The 27,332-nt window shown below is 34.6% G+C and overlaps 5 protein-coding genes across 10 annotated transcripts; 3 read left to right on the forward strand and 2 right to left on the reverse strand.

Annotated features, from left to right (window-relative positions):
• Positions 1-169: 169 nt before the first annotated feature.
• On the forward strand, positions 170-7,358 carry LOC105802694 (beta-amylase 7). Of its 4 annotated transcripts, none has more exons than XM_012634485.2 (12): positions 173-810; positions 1,321-1,889; positions 2,144-2,428; positions 2,652-2,729; positions 2,962-3,165; positions 3,998-4,192; positions 4,470-4,634; positions 5,249-5,509; positions 6,124-6,342; positions 6,478-6,697; positions 6,845-6,867; positions 7,008-7,358. In XM_012634485.2, the coding sequence occupies exons 2-12, from the start codon at positions 1,452-1,454 to the stop codon at positions 7,020-7,022; spliced, it is 2,103 nt and encodes a 700-aa protein (XP_012489939.1). In that variant the 5' UTR covers positions 173-810; positions 1,321-1,451; the 3' UTR covers positions 7,023-7,358. The 4 variants fall into 4 exon arrangements, 3 of the variants coding, with proteins under 3 accessions (XP_012489941.1, XP_012489939.1, XP_052479324.1); XR_001136261.2 differs by having other exon boundaries at positions 174-810; positions 6,785-6,867; XM_012634487.2 differs by lacking the exon at positions 2,652-2,729 and having other exon boundaries at positions 170-810.
• Positions 7,359-9,393: 2,035 nt separating this feature from the next.
• On the forward strand, positions 9,394-15,880 carry LOC105802688 (acyl-CoA hydrolase 2). The gene is made up of 17 exons (XM_012634476.2): positions 9,394-9,587; positions 9,733-9,825; positions 10,033-10,100; positions 10,355-10,436; positions 10,625-10,671; positions 10,797-10,922; positions 11,128-11,205; positions 11,716-11,803; positions 12,539-12,651; positions 13,321-13,383; positions 13,468-13,523; positions 13,883-13,987; positions 14,129-14,185; positions 14,473-14,574; positions 14,691-14,739; positions 14,843-14,911; positions 15,048-15,880. The coding sequence occupies exons 1-17, from the start codon at positions 9,572-9,574 to the stop codon at positions 15,123-15,125; spliced, it is 1,290 nt and encodes a 429-aa protein (XP_012489930.1). The 5' UTR covers positions 9,394-9,571; the 3' UTR covers positions 15,126-15,880.
• A 1,590-nt stretch (positions 15,881-17,470) lies between these two features.
• Positions 17,471-18,459, reverse strand: LOC105802692 (uncharacterized). The gene is made up of 2 exons (XM_012634483.2): positions 18,063-18,459; positions 17,471-17,977 (listed from the first exon to the last, which is right to left on the reverse strand). The coding sequence occupies exons 1-2, from the start codon at positions 18,289-18,291 to the stop codon at positions 17,766-17,768; spliced, it is 441 nt and encodes a 146-aa protein (XP_012489937.1). The 5' UTR covers positions 18,292-18,459; the 3' UTR covers positions 17,471-17,765.
• A 1,129-nt stretch (positions 18,460-19,588) lies between these two features.
• Positions 19,589-21,553, reverse strand: LOC105802690 (UPF0187 protein At3g61320, chloroplastic). 3 transcript variants are annotated; one of them, XM_052624333.1, is made up of 4 exons: positions 20,632-21,553; positions 20,390-20,557; positions 20,066-20,272; positions 19,589-19,981 (listed from the first exon to the last, which is right to left on the reverse strand). In XM_052624333.1, the coding sequence occupies exons 1-4, from the start codon at positions 21,328-21,330 to the stop codon at positions 19,904-19,906; spliced, it is 1,152 nt and encodes a 383-aa protein (XP_052480293.1). In that variant the 5' UTR covers positions 21,331-21,553; the 3' UTR covers positions 19,589-19,903. The 3 variants fall into 3 exon arrangements, 2 of the variants coding, with proteins under 2 accessions (XP_052480293.1, XP_012489934.1); XM_012634480.2 differs by having other exon boundaries at positions 19,589-19,964; positions 20,632-21,547; XR_008191211.1 differs by having other exon boundaries at positions 19,832-19,981; positions 20,394-20,557.
• Positions 21,554-23,081: 1,528 nt separating this feature from the next.
• Positions 23,082-25,147, forward strand: LOC105802691 (uncharacterized). The gene is made up of 3 exons (XM_012634482.2): positions 23,082-23,399; positions 23,984-24,038; positions 24,571-25,147. The coding sequence occupies exons 1-3, from the start codon at positions 23,166-23,168 to the stop codon at positions 24,927-24,929; spliced, it is 648 nt and encodes a 215-aa protein (XP_012489936.1). The 5' UTR covers positions 23,082-23,165; the 3' UTR covers positions 24,930-25,147.
• Positions 25,148-27,332: the final 2,185 nt, after the last annotated feature.

Below are 27,332 nucleotides of genomic sequence, written 5' to 3' on the forward strand. Positions count from 1 at the left end.
TGACTGATTGATGTGATGTTATTGCGTTAACAATAATTGTCACATGGCATTGTAATATAATTATTGGATGGGAGTTGTGAGTTGTCTTATGATTTGATTTTTAGCATAGGTCTTAGGTAATAATTATTCTTATGTAGGATTTTGCATTTTATGAAAATATTATTTACAATACGATTAAACTTTGTTTAAGATAAATGTTTTTTTTTCACTGGCCACTAGCAGTTACTTGCCATTCTTTAAAAAAAATTTGCTTAAATGTGTCGAAGTGGTTTCGCAAAAAACTGACTTTAGCACGAATCACGGGTCACAGACACGCCCAAATCTCGTGACCGGTCGGGTCCCTCTGCTATGAAGAAAAAGCCCGCGGCACGTTTCACACGTGTCTCCTCACCCGTCCATAGATTTTACTCAGCTTAATACACTATCCCACACACGCCCCATTCGTGCCAAACCCTAATTTTCACACACATACACGCTCGTCCATCCCTCACACGCGTGAAACCTTTTCTCTCACGCGCTCGCCTCTCCCTCATTCACGCGCCACCTCACCCTTGCTGGAAATAGCCATTTTCTCCGCCCTACTCCCTCGCTTCTTCCATCTTCGCATCACTGGGGAACACTCGTCTTTCCACGTCGGAGATGCCTCCAGTTGCCGGGAACTTTGATATGTTCACATAAATTGCTCGGCTGGAGGCGAGAACGTGGAACTTGAAGAGAAGACGAAGGATTGGGGATATTTCGAAGCTTCATTTCTGGAGAATTGAAGATTCCCGTGAGAATTACTTGAGAAACTGAGATGCTACTTTCAAGGTAATTTTATCAGGAGAAAACTTTCAAGCTGGACTTGTCCATCTTCTCTTTAGTTGATACGTACTCCAATTTTCTTGGAAAATTTTGTTTGTTGTATGAAGTTCTAGAGTGAATCTCTCTCTCTCTTGCCTGTGTAGGTTTTATGGTTAATTTGCCTAGGAGAATTCTGTTAAGTACTTAATTTTCTTTATGTGATTGCTGAGAAAGCGTTGTATAAGAGATGGAAGCTAATAAAATTTGACTTTTGTTTTTTGTTGTATTAATTTTCATAAACAGAAATTTAAGTCCAAATGAGACAAAATAGTTTCTTTCCTGACAATTTAGTGGGATATTTGATATTTCTGAGGCCTAAGAAGCTTAGTAGGTGCCTTATATTAGTTATTGTTATTCTTTTGGTCATTGTATTAAGGGAAACATGTAGTATTGGAAGGTTGAACTGTCCCCTTCTGAGTAATAATATGAATTGTTTTTTTTTTCTTGAAAGATGAATTTATTTTTTATTGTTAACAGGAAAATCTGAAATTGAGCTGGGACAGAGAGATCAGCAGATCTGGTTGTTGCATTGTAAGAGAAATACATGCAGATAAGTTTTAATCCTAAGGTATTTTGGGGTTAAGGGTCCTGGATTAGAGTGGGAAGTTATGTCCGCTGATATGCAGAAGCTGATAGGAGCTAATGAGGAAGATGATGAAGAAGAAATTGAAATGGATGTAAAAGAAGAGGATAATGAGGATCATGAGAATGGACAGAAGCATATTGCTGCTCAGATGATGTTGGGGGCTGATGGAGTGATGCCAAGTACCAGTCATCAGTTTCAAATTCAGCAGCAACTTCAAGAGCAAGTGAGCACCCCAGGTGGAGGAGCTCGGAGGTCAAGACCATTAGAAGAAAAGGAGCGAACAAAGCTAAGAGAGCGGCATCGAAGAGCAATAACAGCAAGGATTTTGGCAGGGTTGCGGAAGCATGGGAACTATAACCTGAGGGTTAGAGCTGATATAAATGATGTGATTGCAGCTTTGGCCAGGGAAGCTGGCTGGGTTGTTCTTCCCGATGGAACCACTTTTCCATCAAGATCTCAGGTGCTAACCTTTTAAATGCATCAATTTTCTCTCTTAAATTTAGCATTTAGTTCATTCAATATCTATCGAGAAATTATTAATTCAATTGGTTCACACATTGTTTAATCTTGGATTGTATATGCATATTAATCATTTTCCTGCACAATATTAATGGTGCATTACGCATTTAACTACACCTCTCTTTAATGCTTCTTTGATCTTCGGTTCCTGATGAATCTATGGAAAATCCAATTGGGAATATTCTCTCTTTACAGGGTTCAAGGCCTGCTGGTGACTCTTCCGCTGGCTTGACTTCATCATCCTCTCAGATGCTATCACAACAGGTTCCACCTACCTCCTTGCAGGGAGTCTCCTCTGGATATTGCGCCTCGGTAGAGTACAATGCTTGTCATATGAAGGGTGTTTTCATGCCTACTCCTGCACCTTATGATCTATCCTCAAGTGGCCATTCTCAAAGTTCAGGCATGGTTGGAAATGGTGGTGAACAAACAGAAAGTCTTCCTCTTATTGCTGGCTCGATGGAAGTGATTAATGAACAGGTATGAGAGGGCTATATGAGGTCACATGTGAATAACTACGTGTGCCTTTTCGGCTGCTGACTTGCCAATACCAAATGATGTTTGGAAATTGGATCCAGTATGCCTTGCTAGTACTTGAGTGTCAAAAAATATGATTGATCCATATTTATATTTAAATGATACGGTGTGGCATTTTTGATAATTTTATTTGCTCATTTTGTCACCTAATCTACAACCTTTATAGATTATTGGACTACCTCCTAAGCTACCAGAACGTGATTTTGCTGGCACTCCTTATGTTCCAGTTTATGTAATGCTACCAGTGAGTTTGCTAATTTGAACCTTTTTTCACTATATTTACTTCGGTTCATAATCGCTCTTCAACACTTCATAGCCATTTTGTCAAATTGGGATGTGTAACTCTTTCAGTTTTCCACGTCAGAGTTTGGATTTTCTGATGCTGAAATGTTTCTCAACACCGACTAAATGCCAAATTTCGCATTTTAAAGATGCTTTCTTAGTTTCAGTCAAATGATTTACTTCAATTGTGGCAGTTGGGGGTTGTCAACATGAAGTGCGAGCTAGTTGATCCAGACGGTCTACTAAAGCAGCTAAGAGTATTGAAATCAATCAATGTAGATGGGGTCATGATTGACTGCTGGTGGGGAATAGTGGAAGCTGATGCTCCTCAAGAATATAACTGGAATGGTTACCGAAGACTCTTTCAGATGGTTCATGAGCTTAAGCTTAAGTTGCAGGTGAGTTTTCAATCAGGAACATGTATCTGGTTGAATGCTTTCTCATTGCATGAGGTGGTATTCAATATCCATATTCAACATCTGTTATGGTAAAGACCTTTATTATATTTTATTCCTTGTATTTATTTGAGTTATTTGTTCATTTGAGTATAACATTGGGTAGCCCCCCTTGTTTAGGCTCATCTCTTCCTCCAAGAGTGCTACAATTCAATTCAAGCCGAAAGTTAGTCAAAAGCCTCTTTACTTACCTCGGTATCTGGCAGAGTTTGTCTAGATGTCTGCTTTTGTTGATCCTTGTGCATGATGATTTGGGTTACTTAGCAAGACGAGGGTTGGGGGGTTTGATATGCCTTTTGAATCCCCATTTGTGTCTCCAGATGTCAGACTTTGCCTATGGCTGCATGGCGGAGTAATATGCTTTTGGAGAAGGCTGTTGCGATGCAATTTGTGAAAGAAAACACCAATGTAATTGCTGGCCATGTTATGCAGTGGTATGCCTTAGGAGGGTAGGTTGCATTTAGGTTTACTTCATCCTAAAACTTAGCTGAAGCTTTTGAATGTTAGAAGGAAATTTGAAATTTTGACCAGTTTACTATTAACAGAATAAAACAATCCAAACACTTATAACTTAATTCAGGTTAGTAACCCTAGAAATTTAGGACTGGCATTCTTATTGATAAGGTGTCTGAGATAAGTAATTTTGCCATTTGTGATTGTAGAGTTTCTTTCTCTTCAAAATGAAGCTTGGGTTTTGATATGAGATAGGTATGATGCATCATTTTTTCCTCTTTTATCTGTCCCAAGTGTAACAGTTATCTTATTGATGGATCAGGTTGTGATGTCGTTTCATGAATGTGGTGGCAATGTTGGTGATGATGTTTGTATTCCACTTCCCCATTGGGTTGCAGAAATTGGTAGAAGCAATCCTGACATATTTTTTACTGATAGGGAAGGAAGAAGAAACACTGAATGCCTCTCCTGGGGAATTGATAAGGAACGAGTTTTAAGGGGCCGAACTGCTGTTGAGGTATTAGTCTTTAATATAACTGTCAATATCATTGTGTACATCATGCAGACTGCCTTTGTTTTGAATCATTGAATTCATTTGAGATCAATTGAAGCTAGTTCCAATCATATGTTCTGATTATATAATTGGTAATGGATCTGAGTTTACCACTTTACCTTGTTATGTTCAAATCAACATGGCTACAAAAATAAAGTAACTTCAATTTGCTATTTTCTGAAATTTTCTTTTGAGGGATATTGTAAACAGATATGTTTTAAGTTTTTGTTGGAAAACATAGGTGTACTTTGACTTTATGAGAAGTTTCCGAGTGGAATTTAATGAATTTTTTGAGGATGGCATCATATCCATGGTTGAAGTTGGACTAGGTCCCTGTGGGGAGCTACGGTACCCATCTTGCCCAGTAAAGCATGGATGGAGATATCCTGGGATTGGGGAGTTCCAGGTAATTGTTATTACAATTTGAATATTAACTCTTGCATTATTTAAATCTACCATATTCTCACCTCATTTGATTGGCTGCTTATTTAGCTTATTATACTAGCTGTTTATAGTGGGAAATTCGACAGAAAACTTGCTTGTAGCATCAGATTCACCAATTTGATTTTTCTACCCTAACTCTGATAACTGTTATTTTTTTGCCCAAAATGTGTTAACTGATTTTAAATCACTGTTATACAGATTAATATATTACTTTGCTGCTATATGTATGTTGTGCCAATCCTAGATGCTTCAATCGCATACATTTTCAACTTTCATGCACCTGGAAACATAGCCTACATCTTTGCTCCCTCTCTGGTTATCTTACCCCATTTATGTCCCAGTGTTCTTATCTAACCCACTTCTGTTAAGAGGTGGTTTCCTTGTAGGTGATTCTTTTAAACTTTAGTGCAAGTAACCTCATGACTATTAGTACTGATCTATTGCAAGCATAGCAAGTTTTGGTTCTCTTTTTTTTTTGCTCATGTGTTTCTGTACAGTATGTTGCTTGTTTGTGGTCTTGCCAACATTAGTTTTTTGGTTCTCCATTGGGCATCATTTAACACTTTGCTTTTCCAGTGTTATGATCAGTACATGTTAAAAAGCCTGATGAAGGCAGCAGAAATGAGGGGACACAGCTTTTGGGCTAGAGGGCCAGATAATGCCGGATCGTATAGTTCCCACCCACATGAAACTGGTTTCTTTTGTGACGAAGGAGACTATGATGGTTACTATGGTCGGTTTTTCCTTAATTGGTACTCTCAGTTATTAATCAATCATGGAGACCTGGTACTCTCATTGGCAAAGTTAGCTTTTGAAGGCAGTTGCATTGCAGCAAAGGTGAGTCTGCCTGCACCGGTATCTTATACCCAAGTGAATATTTTGTTATTACCCTCTAAAGTTGACTTTAAGATTCATTGTTTGGCTCGATAGCAATCTTCTTTCTCTTGAACCCCCTCTATCCCTGATGCTTCTTTAGAAGTGTTGCACTTTTCAATCTGTAAACCCCATCAAGCCTGCTGAGCTTGAAGTATTCTAAGGTCCAAGTCTTGTTTCATGTCTTAATGTTACACACTTTGAACATTTTATTGTTTTAAGAGTATATTATTTATCTTATTCAAGTTCAATTCTTATATGGATCATTTGGTTCAAATTCCACAAGGAAAAGTTGTTGTATAACATGCTTTTACAATTTCTATTTTTACTTCCTTTCGAAATGCTATGTATCCGTTTTGACAAGATCATTTGAATCTGCAAATGAAGAGTACTTCTTCCTCCCCTTTCTTTTTCTTCCTATGCTTTTGTTTTTGTTCCTTCCCTCTAAAATTATAGAAGTCCCCTCCTGCTGTTAAGTTCACTTAAATGTAAAATTTATGATCTGAAAGCTAATTTTATAAGTTGTTTCTTCAAACCATGTAGTGTTATTTTCTTTCCATGTTTTAATTGCTGCGCAGCTGCCAGGTATCCACTGGTGGTACAAAACATCCAGTCATGCTGCTGAATTAACGGCTGGATTCTACAATCCTTGCAATCGAGATGGATATATCGCAATAGCAGCAATGCTACATAAGCATGGAGCTGCTTTAAACTTTGCACGTGCTGAACTGCAATTTTTGGAGCAGCGTGAAGACCTGCAGGAAGCACTGGCAAATCCTCAGGGTTTAGTCTGGCAGGTGAGGTTTTGAGAGCTCCTAATAAACCTTAATATTTACTTGCTGTACGTTTTCTTTGGGGGGGGAGGGGAATAACAATTCAATAGTGCAAATTCTTTATTCAAATTCAGAAGCTTAGTAATTCGTCTGTTTCAGGTGCTGAATGCAGCATGGGAGACTTGCATTACAGTTGTAAGCGAGAATGCTTTTGTTTGCCATGATAGGGTAGGCTATAACAAGATCTTGGAGAATGTGAAACCAGTAAATGATCCAGATGGGAGACATTTCTCGTCTTTTACTTACCTAAGGCTCACCCCACTTCTCATGGAGAGACAGAATTTCATGGAATTTGAACGGTTTGTGAAGCGAATGCATGGTAAGTTACAATATCCATTTTTAAATTCTAAATGAATTTCAGTTTTGTAGTCGGAGAGGTAGGTGTGATATTTCATTATGAGATCAGATTGAACAACGCGATGGTGATGGCATCGAGTAAATTGATTGACTCCCATCTTTGCTGCAGGGGAAGCAGTTCTATATCTGCAGGTATAATAAAAGAGTAGGAAAAGTGTTAGAAGTATTTTGTGCCATTCCGTTTGCCCCTCCCACAACAAATGTTGCATAATATTAGAGCAAATAGTATTCTCATTTTAATTTATTTGACAAACACGTGTGAATGAAATTAGGGATCGCAATGGTGAATTATTTTGGACCACTGCTGCTCTTTTACTCTTTTAACTCAGTTATCTCCAGCAAGAGGCTCTTGATGCTCCATGTTTCTCCAGCATCACCGAATGAGACCTTTTTATTTTGGGATTTGAATTTCATGTCACTTTTTGTAAGTAATTGTATGAGTGGGGATCCTTATAATTTTATAGTAATAGCAGAACTGCTTTCCTGTTTCAACCACATCCTCTCAAGTCTTCCGGCTTTAACCCATTTTCTACCATCTTTTGTAAATGGAGCTTACGACTTACGTGAGTTCTCTTGTAATAGGACCCCCAAATCCAATAGATTAAAGATTTTTCCCATTCTAATTATCTTTTTAATAAACCATAAAACTCTCTGTGTCTATATATATGCTTTTCCATTTTACCTCACAAGATGGGTATCTCCCAAGATTTCCACATCAAAGCTTTAATTACCAATAATTTCGGATATATTAACCAAAAATAATTATAATTAAAATAAATAAATAAAGGGTAATCACAAAAGAAAACGAGGAAGGCGATCAACCCTACAATTTAGGACCACTTTGTTTTGCTTTTTTTGTGTCTACTTTGTTTAATGTTGTGTTGGAGAAATTATGTATTTGCGTTACCAGAAATAAATTTTAATTAGTTTTTTTTTTATAATGAAACATTTCCTTATCGTATTATGGGTTAAAATATGCTTTAAGGTTTTGTACGTTTCCTACATTTAAAATTTAATCCCTTACTTTTATTTTAAGAAATGTAATTTCTCTACTTTTTAATTTTAAAATATAAGTCTAATTATTAACCTCGTCAATTTATTTTTAAATTCATGTTTATTATATTCTTTTTACATGCTTACTGAGTATTTTTTATTTTAAAATTTCACATTAATAGAACAATTTTAATAGATTAATTATTAGACTTAAATTTTAAAATAAAAAATAAAAAATTATATTATTAAAAATATAAATAAAGAGTCTAAATTCTAAATATAATAAAATACAGAGATTTAGAGTATATTATGCGGGTTACGTAACCCAAAAACAAGAAGGAAAAACACACTGTTACTTTGGAACATATTCTATGCAGTTATATGCCATACAAGATCCGAAATATTGGCTTTGGCAGCATCGGATGTGTTGCTTTTGTTGTTCATACCAAAAATAATTCAATTGGCTTAAGATTCTTTGTCTCTCTGGTTCTTATCTCTTAACGTAATATGCTTACCTTATTTATACTTATATTTTATTTTTGTAAAATAAAAAAATTTAATACAACAGTGTTTTTATCTTTTCATGTTTTCTAATAAAATAATAATTTTATTTTAAATTATTAACTTCCAATTTGGTTTTAATATATACTTTTTATAAATATATTATTTATATAGTTTTTCACCCCGTGTGTCATAAAACTAGTCAATGTTGAGAGATTGATTAAGTTGGTGTCACTCATCAATTAGATCTCAACTTAGTTAAGAAATTACCAAAAGTGTCTTAATTTTATAAAATAATAAAATTATTTTGAAAGTATTTATGTCATTTTATATTTTGATAATTCAAAAAATACATAAAATATTAAAATATTGAATAACTCAATCATAAAATATTAAAATATTGAATAACTCAATTTTTTTTCTTTTTTATACCATTTTTTTATGGATTTGTTATACAAATGATTTCAGCCATCTCAGAGTGTATCATAACTTAATTATATGTAATAATTTTCTTCTCAAGTCAAATGACTAGTAATGCGATGTAATTTTTTGGTTTCACAATGTATCAACTGAAACAAATCTGATTGTTAATCTTCCGGGTTCGTAAACCCATTAATATGATGTAATACCATTATTATTGCATATAATTTTTGAAATGTTGAAGAATTACCTAGAAGACATGACAAAACTTTAAAATTATTAATCTATTATAATTATAATAAAAAACTAATAAACTATCACGTTTATCTAAATTATTAAATTATTTATAAATTACAGAAAAACTCATGGGGCTTAAATTTAAGAGTTAAATGACTCCAAAAAATTAAAGCTTGAGTTTTGTTATTTCAACCAAAAGGTTATTAAAATTATACACAATACTTTTTTATAGTGTGCGCTATCCTTTTAATCTGGTTCTGTTTTGTAATTAATATTTTAATTAGAGTGTTTATTGGTTGGGGGTGGGTTCTACTAATTGTTTATTATTAATTTGTACCCAAAGACCATTAATTATTAACCACAAATCATGTACGACTGATAAGCTATGCGTAGCTAATAAATTAAGTACTTTTTGTTTTACGTAAAATATGAAAACAGTAATAGTATAATGAATTCAACAGCTTTTTGGTAGTGTTTTTTCGTATAATTTCTCATGTGTTGCCCAAATTGGCAAATTAGTCATTGAAAAAATAAGAAATTTCTAAATAAATAATCAATGTTGTATACAGTACACCCACAAATCATTTTGTCTACTCTGTATTTGCAGTGACTTTCTTATCCCTCTCAATCATTCCACTCATCTTCTTCAATTTCCGTTTTCGGCCTTACGCGCTTAAGCTTTAGTATGAACAGCGAAACAGGCAAATCTTTCTTACTTTTGGCTCTGTCAGTTTATTTTCGCTATTCCTCCGATTGATAGACCAGAAACTGCAAGAAAAGTTTTTCTCCGAAGATTTTGTCTCCAAACTGTGTGGAATTTTTTTTTTTTTTGGCTTTCTTTTGCAGTGATTGAGTTTTTAGGCAACGTTCCCTTGCTGCAGAGATTACCGAGTTCTGTGTTCAAGAGAATCGCTGATGTTGTAAAATTTAAGCACTTTGGTAATTTATGAAGTTCTGATCCGAATTCAGTTAAATGAAATTTTTTCGATCTGAATTTTCATTTGATCTACGTGACTGCATATATTTTGTCTTTGATTTGCTTTATACGCTACCCAACAGAATCTTTCATCAGGTTAAATCGAACTGCAATGAAATATATTAAAACTGATTACTTACTGGTTTTGCTTAAAATAATTTGCGTTGCAGAGAAAGGAGATTATGTCGTTCGGGAAGGAGAAGTTGGAGACGGTATCTATTTCGTATGGGAAGGAGAGGTCTGGTTTTTCTATTTTCCTCTCCCCCCTATTTTAAGTACATTTTTATCCCTTCCGTTAGGTTGTTACTTTCAGTTATTTATTTGCTTTTCAAAAATTATTCAAAGATGGATGCAATATAAATATATATTGACGATGAGGAAATAGCTAAAATTGATAATTTTGTATACAAATAAAGTACTATTTGTTTCTAGAAGCAAAAATATGAACCAAATAGAGTCCTTTTTGCTGAGTTTCAATTTTGTGGTTTATAGGCTGAAGTATCTGGATCAGTCCATGCTGAAGAAGAAAACCGACTTGAGTATCAATTGAAACGATATGATTACTTTGGCCATGGTTAAAGCTTCTCTATCTTTCCTCAGTGTTATATTTTTGCAACTTTTGAATATTGACCTGTTTTAGTTTGAAGAGTTTTTGTGTGTGCATTCTTTGTGATCGATCTTATATGAACAAGAACCGCCTAAAATCAACTAATGATGGAGGAATTAGTCCTAAATTGAATATAATTGAGCTTGCTTTTGCAGTTAATCCTGAATCAGTTCACGTGGCAGATATAATTGCCTTAACTAAGGTAGAGCTACATATTTCTTTCTTCTTTTGCATAACTTTTCTTGGTTAATTAGAACATTCCAATTTCCAACCACTCAAGCTTATAAAAATATATTTGGTGATAACATGGACTACTTGTTACTACAGCTGACCTGCCTGTTTCTACCTCACGAGCATTGCACTTTGCTTCAGTCAAAATCTATCTGGAGCACAGATAGGACGACGGAGACCTGTGCGCTCGTGGAAAGTATATTGCATTTGGAGCCAATAGAAGTATGCTTCTTCTTTCTCTTTTATTTATTCTATTGCCATTAGGAAGAGTGAAGTTTGAGAGTTCGTGTTTTCTTCGTATACTTTTAACTGTGGCAGTTTTCTTTCCTTGTAGAAACATGTTAATAGAGTTGGAAAACAATTGATCTAATTAGGTTCTTCTCATAACCTCTTTACCTAGACCTTTTTTTCCCCCTTTTGGTTGTAGTTAAACATATTCCAGGGGATTACTTTGCCAGATGCACCAAAATTTGGGAAGGTCTTTGGAGGACAGTTTGTTGGACAGGCAAGTTTAATCTTCTTCTCTCCTTTATTCACATTGTCGATCCTAAGTTCCTCACATTTACCTCGTATGATAGCATCATTTAATATGCTGCTTTTGTATTTACTTGTGTGCTTGATGCTTGTGATAGTCAATGATATTTAAGCACTGTTGTTTTAGGTGGAGATTATAAGTTTCTATTGGTAGTTTGTGAGGTTAAACGGTGGCCTAATATGTTTTCTGGATTGGTATTGATTTAGACATGAAGTTGCTGGCACTCAAACACTGACTGTCTCAGAGTTTTGAGCAAATGGTAAATGTATTATGCTGTGCCGTCAGTGAATTTATATGGATATATATCTACTTAAATATGGTTGTTGGTATTTAGTTCATAGTGAGGTAGTATGTTTTCTGCATTAAGTGGTTTAATTGACTTGATGGACTTAGTAGTTGTTGTCTTATTTGCTTCCTGTTGATTGTCATGCTGTTTAAACTGAGGTAATTGTTATCCTTTTTTTTGTCGCCACTGTTCAGGCACTGGCTGCAGCATCAAAAACTGTTGATTCTCTTAAAATTGTCCATAGTTTGCACTCTTATTTTCTTATGGTTGGGGATTTTAATAGTAAGTGCCTTATCTGTGAGCATTATTCAATAAATAGATTCATCATATTTTTCTGGTTTTTAGAAATTTCCTGCGGTTGATATTTTTACTGTTTAACTAAATTTGTGCATGAGTCCTTATAAATGGGTCATTATCCCACATCTTCAATCTTCATAACTGTAACAATTTGAACTATGTCCAATCGAACAAATTTCGTTCTTCATTTTCTATCTTCCTGTCATTTGGAAGGAAAGTTAGATAGTGCAAGTAAAGAAAGCAGAAGATATGCCATGACTCATGACCTCAGAGAAATGAATATTAGGTGTCAAAATTGTACAAGTAGATAGAAAAATTATAAACTCATTACCCTCTTTCATTTCTTAAAATGAAAAAAAAAATTGCAGTAAGCTGGATAGGCAATTTTGTTTCACTTTTAGCCTCCAAACACTTATTGATTCTGCCCCGTTTCTTAAGAATTTGTCTTAGAAATTATGGTTGGATGAAAGGCTTTGAGTATGCTTTTCTAGCTAGTGTCTGAATTTAATGTATATGTAAATTTGTGAGTAAATTATTTGAACATCTTTCATATAAAAAAAACCAGTACCATGAATAAATCATAGCTTTTACATTGTTTTTGCTTATTGAACTTTTCATGGTAAATCACCAGTTCATCTTGATATTGAAATTAGCAGTTCAAGTGAAAGTTTTCTTAATAGCAAATATTTATATCTGTATTATCTCTGTTCTTTTTTACAGTACCAATAATATATCAAGTTAATCGTCTACGTGATGGTAGAAACTTTGCTACCCGTAGAGTAGATGCAATACAAAAAGGAAACATCGTATTCACACTATTAGCTTCTTTTCAGGTGTGATTTGTCTTCTCATTTTATTTTTGAAGGTTCCAATCTAGCTTTTTAGTTCTTCAATTATTGGCTCATTCAGTTTTTCGCGTGAGCTTAAGTGTTAAACAAATTTTGACAGGTTTGTAGAACCGTTATGTTAAAGCATGTATCTGCGAAGAACTATTATGATCCACTTTTCACCTTCATGGGATAGTCAGTTTCTGTTATACTATTACTATCTGTAGATTGATATCGATGGGATAAAATATTTTGACTGATGCCTTTAAAGAACATTAAATATAAGTAGATCTGTTTAACATCCCTTATTCTGTTCTTTTATGGGAGGTTCTAAGAATGGTAGAATTTTTGGATTCTGGGATAGTTTACTAAAAAATGCTACATATTACTATCAAAGCATAAGACAGCAAGTTGAATTTTCCCTTTTTAGCTTGTTCAATATACATTTTTAGTTGTGGAGTTGGTGTTTGATAATGATGATATATGCTATAGTGTTTTATCCAGCAGCCATTTTCACTATTTACTTCTTTTTGTACTGGTTTGTTGGTGTAATAGCATGTCAGGCTCCCATTAGTTTACTGAAGTTCCTGATTTGTTGTAATATGTGATTACTGCTGAATGGATACTTGTAGCATCTCAGACTACTTGCACTTTTTGCCTGTGTTGATTTTCCAGAAAGAAGAAGAAGGGTTTGATCATCAAGAAGCAATGATGCCATCTGTGCCAGCTCCAGACAGGGTAACTAATACATGCTTAAGTTAACATTTCCAGTCATTTGCTGTGGTGGGCAAGATAACATTATTGCTCTTTGACATATTGCAGCTTCTGTCATTGGATGAGCTACGAGAGTTACGTCTCACTGATCCCCGTCTTCCTATGTAAGAGTTTTGGTACCCAATTTTATTTATATATATGTAACTTTTTCATGGTTCAAAGCATCAATATGATTTCAAAACATTTGTCTTATCTAATTTATTCTATGTTTACCTGGTTACTTGTTTGTTTTTGTGGTAAAGAAAATTATATTTTCTCATTCTCTGCTGATATATTTTATATAGTATATTTGTATCATTAGGAACTCATTCAAGTTCAACAATTTTTTGTTTAATTATTTAACCCCTCCCCAAGAAATGAATGGCAAAAACTTATCTTGTGGGCTAATATTTATATCTTTGTATAGTGTGCTTTTTTTGAGTTTCGCTGTATTATGTGCCATGATTTATATATTTTATTTCAGGAGTTACCGAAAAAAGGTGGCCACAAAGAAATTTGTTCCTTGGCCCATAGAGATAAGATTTTGTGCACCTAATACTAACACAAACCAGACAAAATCTGATCCAAGGTTAGGCAATTTTTCTGGTGTTTCAAAATCTCATATTTTCCAGTTATATGTTAATATGCATCAACCCATTTAGCTGCCACCTTATCATGTTTTCACTCTTAAGTGCTATATCTTATTTGAAAATTATATTTTGCTTTACAGTTTGAGGTATTGGTTTAGAGCCAAAGGAAAACTTTCAGATGATCAAGCTCTGCATAGGTCAGTGATTCTTTTAAATGCCAAATACTTTTCTTTTTGTCTGTATGTATTCCTTACTAGTTTTGGCTGTTCATGACTTAACAAAATACTTGAAACCTTTTCTGCATATAGTGTAGCTTACTTGAGTCTGTTCTGTCCATGCCCATGTGCACACACACATCCTTTCCAGTTTCCCATCTTGGCAGAGAATTATAAGCATATGGCAACAATCGTGTATGTATATAGATTGGGGGTGTAGCTCAGACTTTATTATCTTTTATTCAGTTTATGTGGTTTTCTTTCTACAGATGTGTAGTGGCCTTTGCTTCAGATCTGATATTTAGTTCTGTCAGTTTGAATCCACACCGCAGAAAGGGTTTTAAGTCAGCTTCCCTTAGCCTGGACCACTCGTAAGCATCTGCTATAATCTGCATCATATCAACATTATTCTAATCGTCTGTGGGTCACAGTCCCACAACCCAAACTTCGTTTTGACATTATTTACTCTTTCCTTCGTGTTTTCCAGGATGTGGTTCCACCGGCATCTTAGGGCTGATGACTGGTTATTGTTTGTGGTAGGTTTAAGATGATGTCTATTTTCACCTATGAATTAGCATTGAAATTTGTTTTTCACTTTCTTAATGAAATAAAATCGTTAATGGAATCAATGTCATGCAGATTGTTAGTCCTACAGCCAGTGTCACCCGAGGCTTTGTTTCGGGCCAAATGTTCAACAGAAAGGGAGAGGTATTTAGTTTACCCTTCTTTTTCTTTATCTTGTTGTTCCTTCCCTTTTTTATCTTGAGTTGCTTTTCCTTTTTCCGCCAAATCCCATTTTAGTGTTACCAGCCCAATCACCATACTTGTATATGTTGATTTGCAGCTTGTTGTATCATTGACTCAAGAAGCACTGCTTAGGATGGCTAGGCCCCCAAACCCAGCAACGGTCTCAAAGCTTTGAACTATTCTATAGTGTTAATATTTGATGTGTTGAGCTTTATGGTCAAATGTAAGACCTTTTTGTACTAAGGACTAGGTTCCGAGTTTTCTAGCATTTTATAAGTTCTTAATCCGGATAGTTGCTTTATAGCATTTTGGTGGAAAGACACCACACTAAACCCTAGCGTGGACTCTTCCACATAAAAAAAAGCCTCCTCTGTATTAAGATAAAACTCTCTTTCATCCTGCAGTAACAAGCTTGTAGGATGTTTTTTAAGTATGGGGAAAGCCTCCCACACCTGAATATCCTTCTGTCACATATTAACCTTTCAGTCAACAACTGCTGACTCTGCCACCCCAAACCCTCTTTGACGGGTCCTGCAGTTGTAGATGGGACACTTTATGTTGTATATGAGATTTTTGGAAATTTAATGATGTGCCAGAAGGATATTAGGGCATAGGTGGCTATTTGGAGGCTTCCCCATACATAGAACACCACCACCCTACAAGCTTGTTGCTGTTGGAAAGAACTTTTATCTCGTAAGGATGGGGGGGGGGTGTAGGTAATAGTTGATGTTAGCACTGCAGACAATATGAAAGGGATGATGGCGAGTGCTTATGTACCAGCACTCACTGCAAATGATGAGGTTATTATAAGCTGTAAACATTTCACTGCAAATGGTAGATTATTGTAAGTTGTAAATGTTTGGCCATCTGAAAACATTGATTGGGCTTGGATATCTTCTAATGCTGTACAACACCTTTCAGTTTTTAGCATTCATGCATTATTTTGGGGATTGATATTAGTTATGATAATTGCTATGGTAGTAGTGGCTGTTTAATTAGCAGATTTGAAATTCGGAAAGACTCATTCCCATTTGATGATTACCATTTGATAGCTGAAAACTGTCATGAATCTGCAAAAGAATTTTGTTCACATTTTGGGAATGATTATGGAATATCCATAAGTCTGCACAATCTTTTTTTATATGTTTGGATGATCGTGCTTAGTACATTTTTTTTTCTTTAAGCAGTTGTATATTCTCTTACATCCTTCGCTCTGTATAAATTTAAAATCTTAAGTCAATGACGGGGAGAGATTTGTCAATCCCGATTAGACAAACCGTGAAAAGTTTACTGACTAATGTGTGAAAGAATTATGGGAACCTGTTGGAGAGTTGAAGGAAGAAGGCACAGGATATGAGTTGTTAGAATTAACGAGGAAGGTTGTTAAATAGTTGGTAAAAAATGGTGGTAAAGGCTATTAAGTCAGTTACTGAATTGACACATTATCAATAATTCATTTCATGTAATTGTTCTAGTATATAACTTGTAATGACTGAATTAAAGGTTAATTACTTAAAAAACTTTTTTCCCTTCCTATTTCTTTCCCATCTATTAAATTGGTATTAGAGTTAAGTTTATGGAATTAAGGTTGAAGTCACAGGATCACGTGACATATAAAGGTTAGAAGAAATTATCTGCAAACTATCCAACAATAAACAAAGTCAAGATACCAGAAAAAGGTTCTTACAAACCTTACAAGTGGCACCACTTCTTTGAATGTGTAGCAAGCTCAGATCATGATTCAGTTGCAACATCCCAAAGCCCCAACCGCTCCAAGAGATCATTATTTCTCAACTAGACAGTTAAAGATAGGCTTCCATAAGTTTAATGGTAATAACCTTAAAGGTTAGTTCAAGATCCATCAATTCTTTAATGTTGACCAAACACCAGAGGAGAACAAGGTTAAATTGATGGTCATTAATTTGGAAAGGAAGACCCTCGATTGGCACGGTAGTTAAGTCACGTACAAGAGTGGATGAGTAACTACATGGGAGAGGCCTACGTGCAAGCCTTGGAGGAAAGATTTGATGACAAGATTTTTGGAGATCCAATACTTGAGTTACTGAATCTGAAACCAACGGGTATGATCTCTGAACACCGAGATCAATTTAAACCTTAGCTTGAAAGAGTTGGAAGTGATAATTAATTTATTCTTGAAGAGCCTCAAGATTACTGTACAACAATATGTGAGGATGTTTATGCCTAAAACATAGCATAGTTTTGTTTAGAAATTCATTTCTACCCTTTAAATTTGCACCATTTATATACTCTCAAATCCCCGTTCGTTTTCCCACGTTCTTTCTCTGACATTTATCTCTTCCATTTTTTCCTCGATCCTTTTTTTTTTTTACCCGTTTAAACGTTTAATTGCAGTGTTCTCTTACTCTCTTTTGCAGTTCCCAATTCTTTCAAGGAAGCAATTGCCATAACTAATCTTACATCACTGCAACATTTGGACTGAAACTAGTCCTTTGTCAATTCAGTTTTCTCTATCTTTTTAAATATTTTAAGAAAAACGGAAACCATAGACATACAATACTCCTTTATAAAAAAAAAAAAATTAGCATATCAATACAGTGATGCCCCCATTTGTAGATTTATCAACCGAGACATTGTAGTACAGACTGCAGACAAGGAAATCAATGCTTTTCAAGTAATTTACAATACATCTCCAAGGGTTAGAAAAAAAAACTACCTAATTCAATAACCCTCTTTTCTTCCAAAACCTGTAGATGCATTAATGAATCCACCGTTTCCATCTTCTGTCAATTATATGAATCATCAGGCCTCCATTGATGAACCGGGATATTACAGATCAACCTTCATTTGATGAACAACTTATTCTCTTTTTGAAAGCAGGATGTATAACGCTATCGCCAGAATCTAGCTCCTCTATCCTGGAAATACACTCTTTCATTCGATTCACGAGGACTGGCATTGCCGAAATGTTACTTGAAATTTTTTCTTTAAGCAGCTGTATCTTCTCTTTCGTCCTTTTCTCAGTATCTAATTCTCTATCTTCTGAACCTATAAAAATCAAAATCTTAGTCAATTATCAAGAGGGATTATTCAATCCCGATTTCACAAACCCCTAAAAAGTTTACGGACCTACCTGGATTACGCTCTCCGGATAATCCAGCTTCATCGATGCCGGAGAAGTCGGGTGCTTGATAAGAAAGAGCTGAAGCTAGAGTGGTCTTAAGTTGATCTGGAATAGCGGATCTGTATTCTAGAATCTTCTCCGCCATTTTCTTCACATCTGATTCCAGCTCCTCCAAGTCCTCTTCGGAGTCAGGCTCCGATTCAGCTCGTCGACTGTCTACGCGGGTCTCAAGGGACATGGATCAAAGGCGACGGTTTGAAATTGCTTGTTTTGTTTTTCTTCTGGAAGGACGTTAGGGTTTTGAAATTTGAGAACTCGAATCGAGCTTAGACGGAAGTCTTGTCAGTTTTAGAGGTATTCTTTTTCCCTTTCTGTTCTGATTTCTCTCTCGAAAATTAAAATGTGACAATTTTATGAAAAGTGACGTCGTATTAGGCTTGGTTCACTTACGAAATTTAAAGCCCATATTACGCCTTTTTTCTATCATTCCTACCCGCCAGAATAAAATTTTAGATGCAAAATTGCCTGAAGAACCAAAATCAAGACAGGAAAAAAGGAAAGGAAATCAAAGTCATCATCCTTTTTTTCTTTTTTTTTCTTAGTAACCAAACAGAAAAATTCATAGAGTGGAAACCACTTCTTGTCAAGCTCAAGTTCTTTTACTCTTTCGATCCTTTCAAGTTTCAACAACTCGGGCTATCACTTCTGCTATCACGACGGAAAGTTTCAGGCCATCTGCTCCTTGAACGGTAAATTCAATCTTTTTGAAAGACTATATAACCCTAGGTGCTACTTTTATTTATTTATTTATTTATCAAATTATAAGGATTCTCTTTTGGAACAGACACATGACATCAGAAAGTTGTTCAGGTATAAGGAGGGTGGTCCATATTAGTAGATCATTGATAAATTTCCACTCCAAAATATTTTTTTCTCGTAATTCAGCATACACTAGTCTGCATTTGGGTTATGTTTACTTAGTGTTGGGATCATTGCCATTGGATCCTGCAATGAGCTAAATATTTTAAACTTTTGCAGAGGCATGAATAATATCTCCACAAGCTGTAGGAAACTACATCTTCCAGCTTGAAATACTTCTAAAAGAACATTATATATAGGCGGGAAACAGCTGAAAAAGTTGCAGACAAATGGGCACATGAGGATTTATTCAATGCTAGCTCTCTCTTCATACATATACCCTGAACCAGGCAAAATGTGACTTCTCTTGGCTTACTTTCTTGATTTGCCACTTCGTGTTTTTGTAAAAATCAAAATGAAAATGTCATTGCATATGATAAAAAGTATACTTGAGAATCCAAGAAAATTTTCATCAAGCATTTCCATAGAATTCAACCATGGGGAAAGAGAAAGAGAAGCAACCCACAACTTGGGGGTAGTTAATGCATATCATTAGGCATCAATTAGTTGGTTACATGTTTAGAAACTAGCACTTGGAAGCTGGCATGTGATATCTTGGTCCATAAGAAATTGCCGGAATTCTAGAACCATTCTCTATAAGTTGCAGAAGAAAACAGTAAGTCAATAAGAAGCTAATTTATTTTCTATTTATCAGAAAATTGTGTACAATATACATAGATATTCTATGATTATCATTTCTTTATGCATCATTTAACTATACTTTTGTACATCTAGATTCCAGATAGCAAAAGGCAAAGACCAATTGTGAAAAACATTTCACAATAAGCACAGCCTTCGGCAATTACCCTGTTTACACTATGTGTTGGGGCAACCATTAGGTGAATGTTTGTAAGAATGCCTCTTTCTTTTCCCCTTTAACATCGCTTGAATATCCTTCTCTGTTGCTATCGCTTCTTTTATATTGTTCTGCGTTACGATGCAGAGCTCATCAAGGGCCAACATTGGAAATGGCTCCTCAATAAGAACACCAACCTGTGACATGAAAGAAACTTTTAAAGATCAAAGATGCGCACAAAAATAAAATAAAACATAGTCCGATCTTATGGGGTTAACTCTGGAAAAAAGATGCATACTTCTTCTATGCAGAACAAGGAAGCAGCACTGATGAAAGTAGCAGGAACAACAATCCAATGGCAATCATCCCAGAGTATGATAGGAAGAGTGAGATGCCATAGGACCAAAAACCTTGATGTCAACCGAGTGTATGATAGAGGGATAGGAATCCCCATGAGTTGTTCACATACACCAATTCCTTCATGGAAACATGATATCTTTGACTCCTGGAATGAAATGAGATCATAAGATTACTGCAATCTAAAAAAGAAAGAGATGGATATCTTTTTTTCAAATTTTTATTGGTGAAATCTAAAGATCAAATGGTCCAAGAAGGGAGATACCAACATAGTTCTCTTTGATTCTTCCAAATTCAGCAGTTGAAGGCTTTGAGAAATGAACTCGATTATGCAGCGTGGCCGATGCTTTGAGTTCAGTATCAACGCTAAATCATCTACTTCAAGCAAATTTTGAAGATCTCTGCCAATATCCGAGCCATACATGACATGACACTGCAAAAACGCCATTAACCATTGATCACTACCTACCTTCATACAGTACGTTCAATTTTCTAAATCACACTCACCTTAAGTGCAACAGGAAAAGCCATAATGTATTGCAAGAGAGCAGCTTTGATGGACTGGTCATCAGCCGAATTGTCGACCCCAGCAATTACCTGCCTAGCGAAATCATTTGTACCAGCAATTACCTTAGTCCATGCCTTCCTTCCCTCTTCATACCTTGAATAGGAGGCCTCGGTTCTAAAAACCAACAGCAAAGCCAATGCAGGCGCTGTCAACTGATAAGGCAACGAAGAAGCTCTCAGAACTGGGAAAAAGCCAGGGAACCAATGCAAATCCACGGCAGTGTTGTACAAGGCAACGACAATAGCTACTGAAGTGAAGGCTAAAACAGGTGGAACCAATGATAAGATGACACGCGACTGTAAACTGGAAAGTAGATGTCGAAGGTGACGTAGTGAACTTCTATGATGAACCCATTTCTCGTGGTTGTAAAGAGCGCGATTTTGTTGCATTCCACGCTCTTGAATACGATCAGCCCAGTCTGGGATAGCACGGAGGAGGGTGATAAGATTAAAGGTTTTAGGGGCGGTGGTGGGCTTGGAGCTTGGCGGCGGCGGTTGGGAAGCAGAGAAAAGGATTTTGAAAGAAGGTGGTCGCTTGAATTTGGCAGGAAGTGAGGAGTTGGAGTGAAAGTGGAGGAAGGGTTTGGAGGTAAAGCTGGAAGAGAGGGAGAGCTTTGGAGAGTTGGGAGATTGAGCCATTATGAGTCAGGGTTCGGACATGTTACTATGTTGTTAGGGCTTCCAAAGGAGAAAGAAGTGTGAAAAAAATGAAGAGAGGTGCCAACTGCCAACCAAGGAGTAGGTAAGTTTAAGACAGAAGTGGGTGTTGTTTCAATGTTTGTGAAGGACATCGATACACATGTTCAGGATTTTATTCGGATAAATCCTTAACAGTAAACACTTCTTTACGAATTTGTGTCGTGTCACGGCTCTTGTGGATATTCGCCTAAACAACGGAAGTATGTGAGAATTTTTACTTACCTGCTATGAAAGATAATACATGTTTCAATTACTAAAATTAGTATAAATATTAGCAGTGAACATTAAGAAAAATAATCAGGGACTGTCATTGAACCTTTTTTTTTTATTTTTTCTGTCTTCAAAAGATCTATATACACACTGAAATTTATATAATGCCCTAAATATTTTATTTTAAGAGGTAGATAAAAATTAAAAATTTTCTGAGTCACCAAACAAAACACGTCCGAGATCTGATTAGGTAAGGTAAATGAGAAGAGAGGAGATGTTGGAAAGGTAAGTGAGACCGAGGTTGTTTTTTTGGTGAATTTTTTTTTGATAAATATTAAATTATACATAAATTATAGTTTAATGTGTAATTGTATATATGAATTTTAATTTTATATAATTTTATATACTGAAATTTTCATTTGATCTAATTATTGTAAATTATTAACACAATTATTGATATAAATCATTTTATATTTAAATATTATATACATAAATAATTATGTTTATTCAATATAAAAATAAATTGATGCATTTGTTTATTTAAATGTGTATGATTAAATCAAAATTAAAGTTTTAAGTATATATTTAAACCATAATTAATGTTTCACATGTATAGTTATATCAAATTAAAATTCATGTAAACAATTTCACATTAAATCAAAATTAATGTGTAATTTTGGGGTTTATCTCAAATTTTATTTTATTATGTCATTTATCTTTATCCCGCTTAATTGTGATAATTTCACATTAAATCAAAATTAATGTGTAATAAATTTTAGGGTCTGTTTGATTGACGGAATTGATTTTCCGGAAAATCATTTCTAACTTTTCTAGCGTTTGATTGGCGGAAAACATTTTCCATTTGGAAAATAAACTCCAAAACAAGGGAAAATGGGTTACATTTTAGGGAAAATATCTTACCCTTTCAATTTCCGTAAGACATTTTCCGTGCTCTCCTCTCTATCGCCTCCTTCATTTCTTCCTTCATTTCCGTAGAAAACCGCTTACATTTATCGATTTTCCAAGAACTTGTTTTTTAATTATTCAATACTTGTTTTTAACACAATTACAAATAATTTATTTGATATTAGTTTTTTCAATTTATAACGATTAATATTATAGCTTAATAATTGAGTATTATTATAAATAAATCATTGCAATATATGTAAAAATAATTTAAAATATAAAATTTATTAATATATATTAATATATGTAAAACAACTTTTCCGAAAAATATTTTCAAAAATCTGCAAGCAAGAGAAAATATTTTACATGATTCAATCAAACACCGAAAATATTTTCCAGTAAATCATTTTACAAAAAAGTAAAACATTTTTCAGAAATCATTTTACGGAAAATATTTTACTGGCAAACAAACGTATAATTATTTTATTATGTCATTTATCTTTATCCCGCTTAATTGCGATCAGATTAGGTAGTAGACATAGATACTCCCACAACCAAACACGCCCCCTCTTTTACTTCCCCAAACCCAAAGTCTCCAATTTGGGAAAAACACACACGCAGCCTTTGACTTGTTCTTTTTGGCTATTTTGAACTGAGAGATGGAAGAGCCGAAAGCAGCCCAGAACCCACCACCGTCCCAAGATCCAAACGCACCAACAGCAACCGTAAACGCTGCTCAAACAACGGCTCCTCCTCCACAGCCACCACCAACAGCACCAGAGCAACCAGCTAGCAGGAAAAGACCTCTAGAAAACAGCAATGACCAATACCAAAACTCCCCGTATTTCAAGATGCGCCTTGTCCTCAAAGATCTTCGTCCTCATTTCATCGAGGTACATCTTACTTACATATATTTCCAAATTTTTTCTACTTTTCTGTTTATTTATTGTTTTTTTCCCCTTATTTCCTGCTTGTTGATATAAGATGAAGAGAAAAAGTAACCCCTTGTTTTTGTGATTAGTTTCAGTTTTATACTTTCAAAAAGAAGTCTCAGTTTTACGGACTAGCCTCCCCTTGACTTCCCCCAATTAATATATGGCAGTATAATTGGATTAAAAAGAATTCAAATCTTGATTTTGGATTCTTTGGTCAAGTGACCTTATCATTTTTGGTTATCTCGAGATTTATGTTTTTTAATTAAGGGAAAAGGGATAGTTGTTCAAGTTTAAACAATGGTTGTTGATTCCATCACCCATGATGTTTGATTATAGCATGAACAATGTAAAGGGAAGATCTTGTTGGTATGTCCTTATGATGTGTGTGATTGGTTGATTAGAATTAGCCAGTTCCTTGGTTACTCTCACCGAAGATTTTATATATGCCTGAAATAGCTTCATCAATCTGGATGTAATGTTTGAATTGTTTTCGTTTTCCTTCTGTCGATGTTATATAATATGGATTTTTATGTTCCTTGAAGGTTCTTCGAACGCCTGATTTTCGAAATTGCAAGGGCGCCCATGAAATTAAAGAAAGTAAGCTCACAATATGCTTTGTTAAGTTTTGCGACTTTTGGCATAGCCATAGTGTATTTCTCGGTGTAATAGTATTGTCTCTGGCTTAGTTAACTGTTGCAAATTACGGTCTTCATGGATTTGATCTGTTACTGCTATCTATTGGCTTAGTCTGTACTCTGTAGGAACAGAAAAGGACTAGCATCTCATTAGTTTGTTTTACATCTATTAGCTATGATTTAATTTTGGTTCTTTTAAGTCAAAATGGAAATTTCCATTAGTGAAGAAACTTGTATTATACTGAGTTGTAATATCCCTGTTTCTTAAAATCACTTGTATTATAAGGATCCACTCTCTCAATTTGGCTTCATGCATTTGTTTCAGAACATAATATTGCACCCGAAATTTTGCTTTTTAAGTGTCAACTTGACATTAACTTGCACTTGGCTGGAACCGCTTCTTTAGAATGATCTTTGCTAATCGCATGGGACATAGTTTATTTATGTCCGGTTTTGTGATTTAAGGTTATGTGTTCCAAATTTGTGATTTGCAGAGATGAAGCATTTAGTGGATTTGTACAAGCAGATGATAGTCTCTATAGAGAAAAGTAATAATGGAGCAGGAAACCAGACAATGCAAGGTGAAAGTGGAACGAAGCAGAAGCCCCAGGAGCAGGCACAATTCGTTAAGCCAGCACCAGCAGTTTCCTCCAAAAACAAGACATTCCAGTCAAGTAGTGTCACTGGTAAACCACAATCTGAAGACGGTGAAGCTTCAGGGACATATATTGTTGGGGGTTCTGCTTTTGGGTGGAACTTTATCACCTTTGCAGGCAACAAACCGGTGTATTATGGAGTAACAAAGGAAGCATTTCGAAGTGCTCAAGCAAATTTAGGTTTAGGAGGAGAGTGAAGCCTTTCTGACATGTATTCTGGGCTAAATATTGTATCAATAGTGGAAAGCTCCACCTTTTATATTTAACATCGGGGGATTATCATCTGTACAACTATTGCATTTTAACCCCACTTTTTGCGGATTCAGTTCTGGGTTCTGTAAGTTGGTTTCTAACATGGTTGATTAGCCTGTTATATTTTTGTTGATTGAAGTGATCTTGGAGGTAAGTTTTTGTATTTGAAATTGGGTTACATTTTGTCTTCGCATAAAAAATAGGTAAATTAGTTGTATATTAAATCAAAGAGTAAATTGATAGTTTGTTAAAATTTTCTTCTGTTTCTACCATTAAATGATGTTTTAATCGAATAATGACATGTGGCATGCTACATGTACAAATATTATGTAAATAAATATTTAAAATCCTAAAAAGTAAATAAAAGGTTTTAATAATTATTATTGTTGAGGTTCATTACGTGATTTTTAAAATAATAAAATCTGTAATTTTTGTTTTCAGTGAGCAGTATTTATATTTCACAGCATTTATTTTGACCATATTCCTTAAATGTTCATTTTTTTGTCTAATTTTATAAGATATTTTCTCATATTGGTCGACTAAGCATAGAACAAAATGCGAGGCAAACAACTGCTTAAAACAAAAGCTTTCACTACCATCAAATTTTACATTATGCTTATAGTTATTTTTCATTTCAATTTTTTTATATTTATAGTAATTCATCATAATAATTATTAAATATTAAAATAAATTGTCAATCGATGATGATAATTAATTTGCAATTTAAATATTTATTGTAATTTAAAATAATTTTAATAATCTCTTATAATTCTTAATAATTTTTAAATATTTATCTAATACTTTAGGATTTTTTTTAATATTTACTGACGTGACATTTTGCCACGCCAGAATGAAGTACATGTGGCACGCCATGTCACTGCCTACTTGCTACGTTTGTCACATCATCACTTTAACAATAGAGATTGATGAAATTTTTAACGGAATGATCAATTTACTCTTTGATCTAAAAGATAGGAACTAATTTACCCACTTTTTTGAATAAATATGACAAAATACAATCAAACTCCTAGTACAAGACGTCCATGCTACTTTTACCAAACTTGGATGTGTTTTATAAGTTTTAGTATAGTTTGTACAATATTCCATATTAAACATCATCTGTCATTAAATTGTTCATTTGTAAAATATTGAGGCTCTATAGCTCAGTGGTAGAGCATTTGGCTGCAGATCGAGAGGTCACCGGTTCAAACTCGGTTGGGCCCTGTTAAGTTTTAGTTTTATTTTATTATCATGTAGTATTAATTTCAATTTGCACAGAACAAAAGGGTCCGTAGCTTGAACGGGTTGGGCCCTTTATAATTTTGTTTTAAGTTGATGTTTATAACTGCAGTTATTCCACAGATTCAATGAAAATGCCGAAATGGTATCATTTTTTCGGTACAGTTTGTAATTAACTTTTTTATTTGTTATGATTCTAAAAGAAATAAATATTGAAAAAGGAGAAACTATTAATTTGATGGTAAAAATATTATGGAAACCCTTATAATAAGAATCATATTGTATTTTATTCTCTCTACTTAAAAAATAGGTAAATTAATCATTACATGTTAGATAAAAAGTAAAATAGTCTTTTTGTTAAAAAATTTGTCCATTTTTACTATTAAAAACTGATCTCTGTGCATTGACATGGCGTATACATGACACACAACGTGTCACGGTCTGGTTATTCAATCAGGCACATCAATTTTTAACAGTACAAATTGATAAAAATTTTAACATAAATAATTAATTTACGCTTTGATCAAATGCAATTTTCCATTCAATTTTTCACCATTCAATTTTCCATTTTTTCAGTTTTCTTTCCTTCTTACAGAGTAAAACCTTTATGATGTAGATGAGAGTCCTGAAACAAGGCCAATGATGTGGCTGAAGGATACGAGGGAGTGGGTGGCCATATGGAGTCTTTCCCACCCACTTAGGCACTTACAAGACCACCCTGTAAGCTTGTTGCTATTGGAAACAGCATTTATCTGATAGGAAAGGGGCGTAGCGTGGTAGTTGTTGATGTTAGCACTGTAGGAAGTATGGGAGGGATTATGGTAAACTATTCTCTACCAAATATCATTACCAACCATGAGATTATAAGTTGTAAATGTTTGGCCATTTGAAACATTGGGTTTTTTTATTCATCAGGATTGGAGTAGAGAGATATCATGAATGGAATATATATATTTAAATTTACTGCATTGTTTGGTCGGTTAGAATTATACTATAGAATGGATAAAGAATAGAGTAAATGATAATTTTATCCTAGATGCCCCATGAGTTCACAGAGATGCACACGGTGATTACAGTCCAGGTCTCCACCGAGTTTAGCACACAAATAC

Source organism: Gossypium raimondii, chromosome 11 (genome assembly GCF_025698545.1).
Source record: "Gossypium raimondii isolate GPD5lz chromosome 11, ASM2569854v1, whole genome shotgun sequence".
Taxonomy (NCBI): Eukaryota; Viridiplantae; Streptophyta; class Magnoliopsida; order Malvales; family Malvaceae; genus Gossypium; species Gossypium raimondii.

Excerpts from the sequence above, each read along its gene's own strand:
- LOC105802691 (XM_012634482.2), top strand. The coding sequence starts at position 23,166 with ATGGAAGAGCCGAAAGCAGCCCAGAACCCACCACCGTCCCAAGATCCA. Across the intron at positions 23,400-23,983 it reads TTCGTCCTCATTTCATCGAG|GTTCTTCGAACGCCTGATTT; the intron begins GTACATCTTACT and ends TGTTCCTTGAAG. Across the intron at positions 24,039-24,570 it reads CGCCCATGAAATTAAAGAAA|AGATGAAGCATTTAGTGGAT; the intron begins GTAAGCTCACAA and ends TGTGATTTGCAG.
- LOC105802690 (XM_012634480.2), bottom strand. The coding sequence starts at position 21,330 with ATGGCTCAATCTCCCAACTCTCCAAAGCTCTCCCTCTCTTCCAGCTTT. Across the intron at positions 20,273-20,389 it reads AATCAAAGAGAACTATGTTG|GAGTCAAAGATATCATGTTT; the intron begins GTATCTCCCTTC and ends ATTTCATTCCAG. Across the intron at positions 19,965-20,065 it reads CCTTGTTCTGCATAGAAGAA|GTTGGTGTTCTTATTGAGGA; the intron begins GTATGCATCTTT and ends TTCATGTCACAG.
- LOC105802692 (XM_012634483.2), bottom strand. The coding sequence starts at position 18,291 with ATGTCCCTTGAGACCCGCGTAGACAGTCGACGAGCTGAATCGGAGCCT. Across the intron at positions 17,978-18,062 it reads ATCCGGAGAGCGTAATCCAG|GTTCAGAAGATAGAGAATTA; the intron begins GTAGGTCCGTAA and ends TGATTTTTATAG.
- LOC105802688 (XM_012634476.2), top strand. Across the intron at positions 10,101-10,354 it reads ATTTCGTATGGGAAGGAGAG|GCTGAAGTATCTGGATCAGT; the intron begins GTCTGGTTTTTC and ends TGTGGTTTATAG. Across the intron at positions 14,575-14,690 it reads TCCCTTAGCCTGGACCACTC|GATGTGGTTCCACCGGCATC; the intron begins GTAAGCATCTGC and ends CGTGTTTTCCAG.
- LOC105802694 (XM_012634485.2), top strand. The coding sequence starts at position 1,452 with ATGTCCGCTGATATGCAGAAGCTGATAGGAGCTAATGAGGAAGATGAT. Across the intron at positions 2,730-2,961 it reads CAGTTTATGTAATGCTACCA|TTGGGGGTTGTCAACATGAA; the intron begins GTGAGTTTGCTA and ends CAATTGTGGCAG. Across the intron at positions 4,193-4,469 it reads GGGGCCGAACTGCTGTTGAG|GTGTACTTTGACTTTATGAG; the intron begins GTATTAGTCTTT and ends TGGAAAACATAG.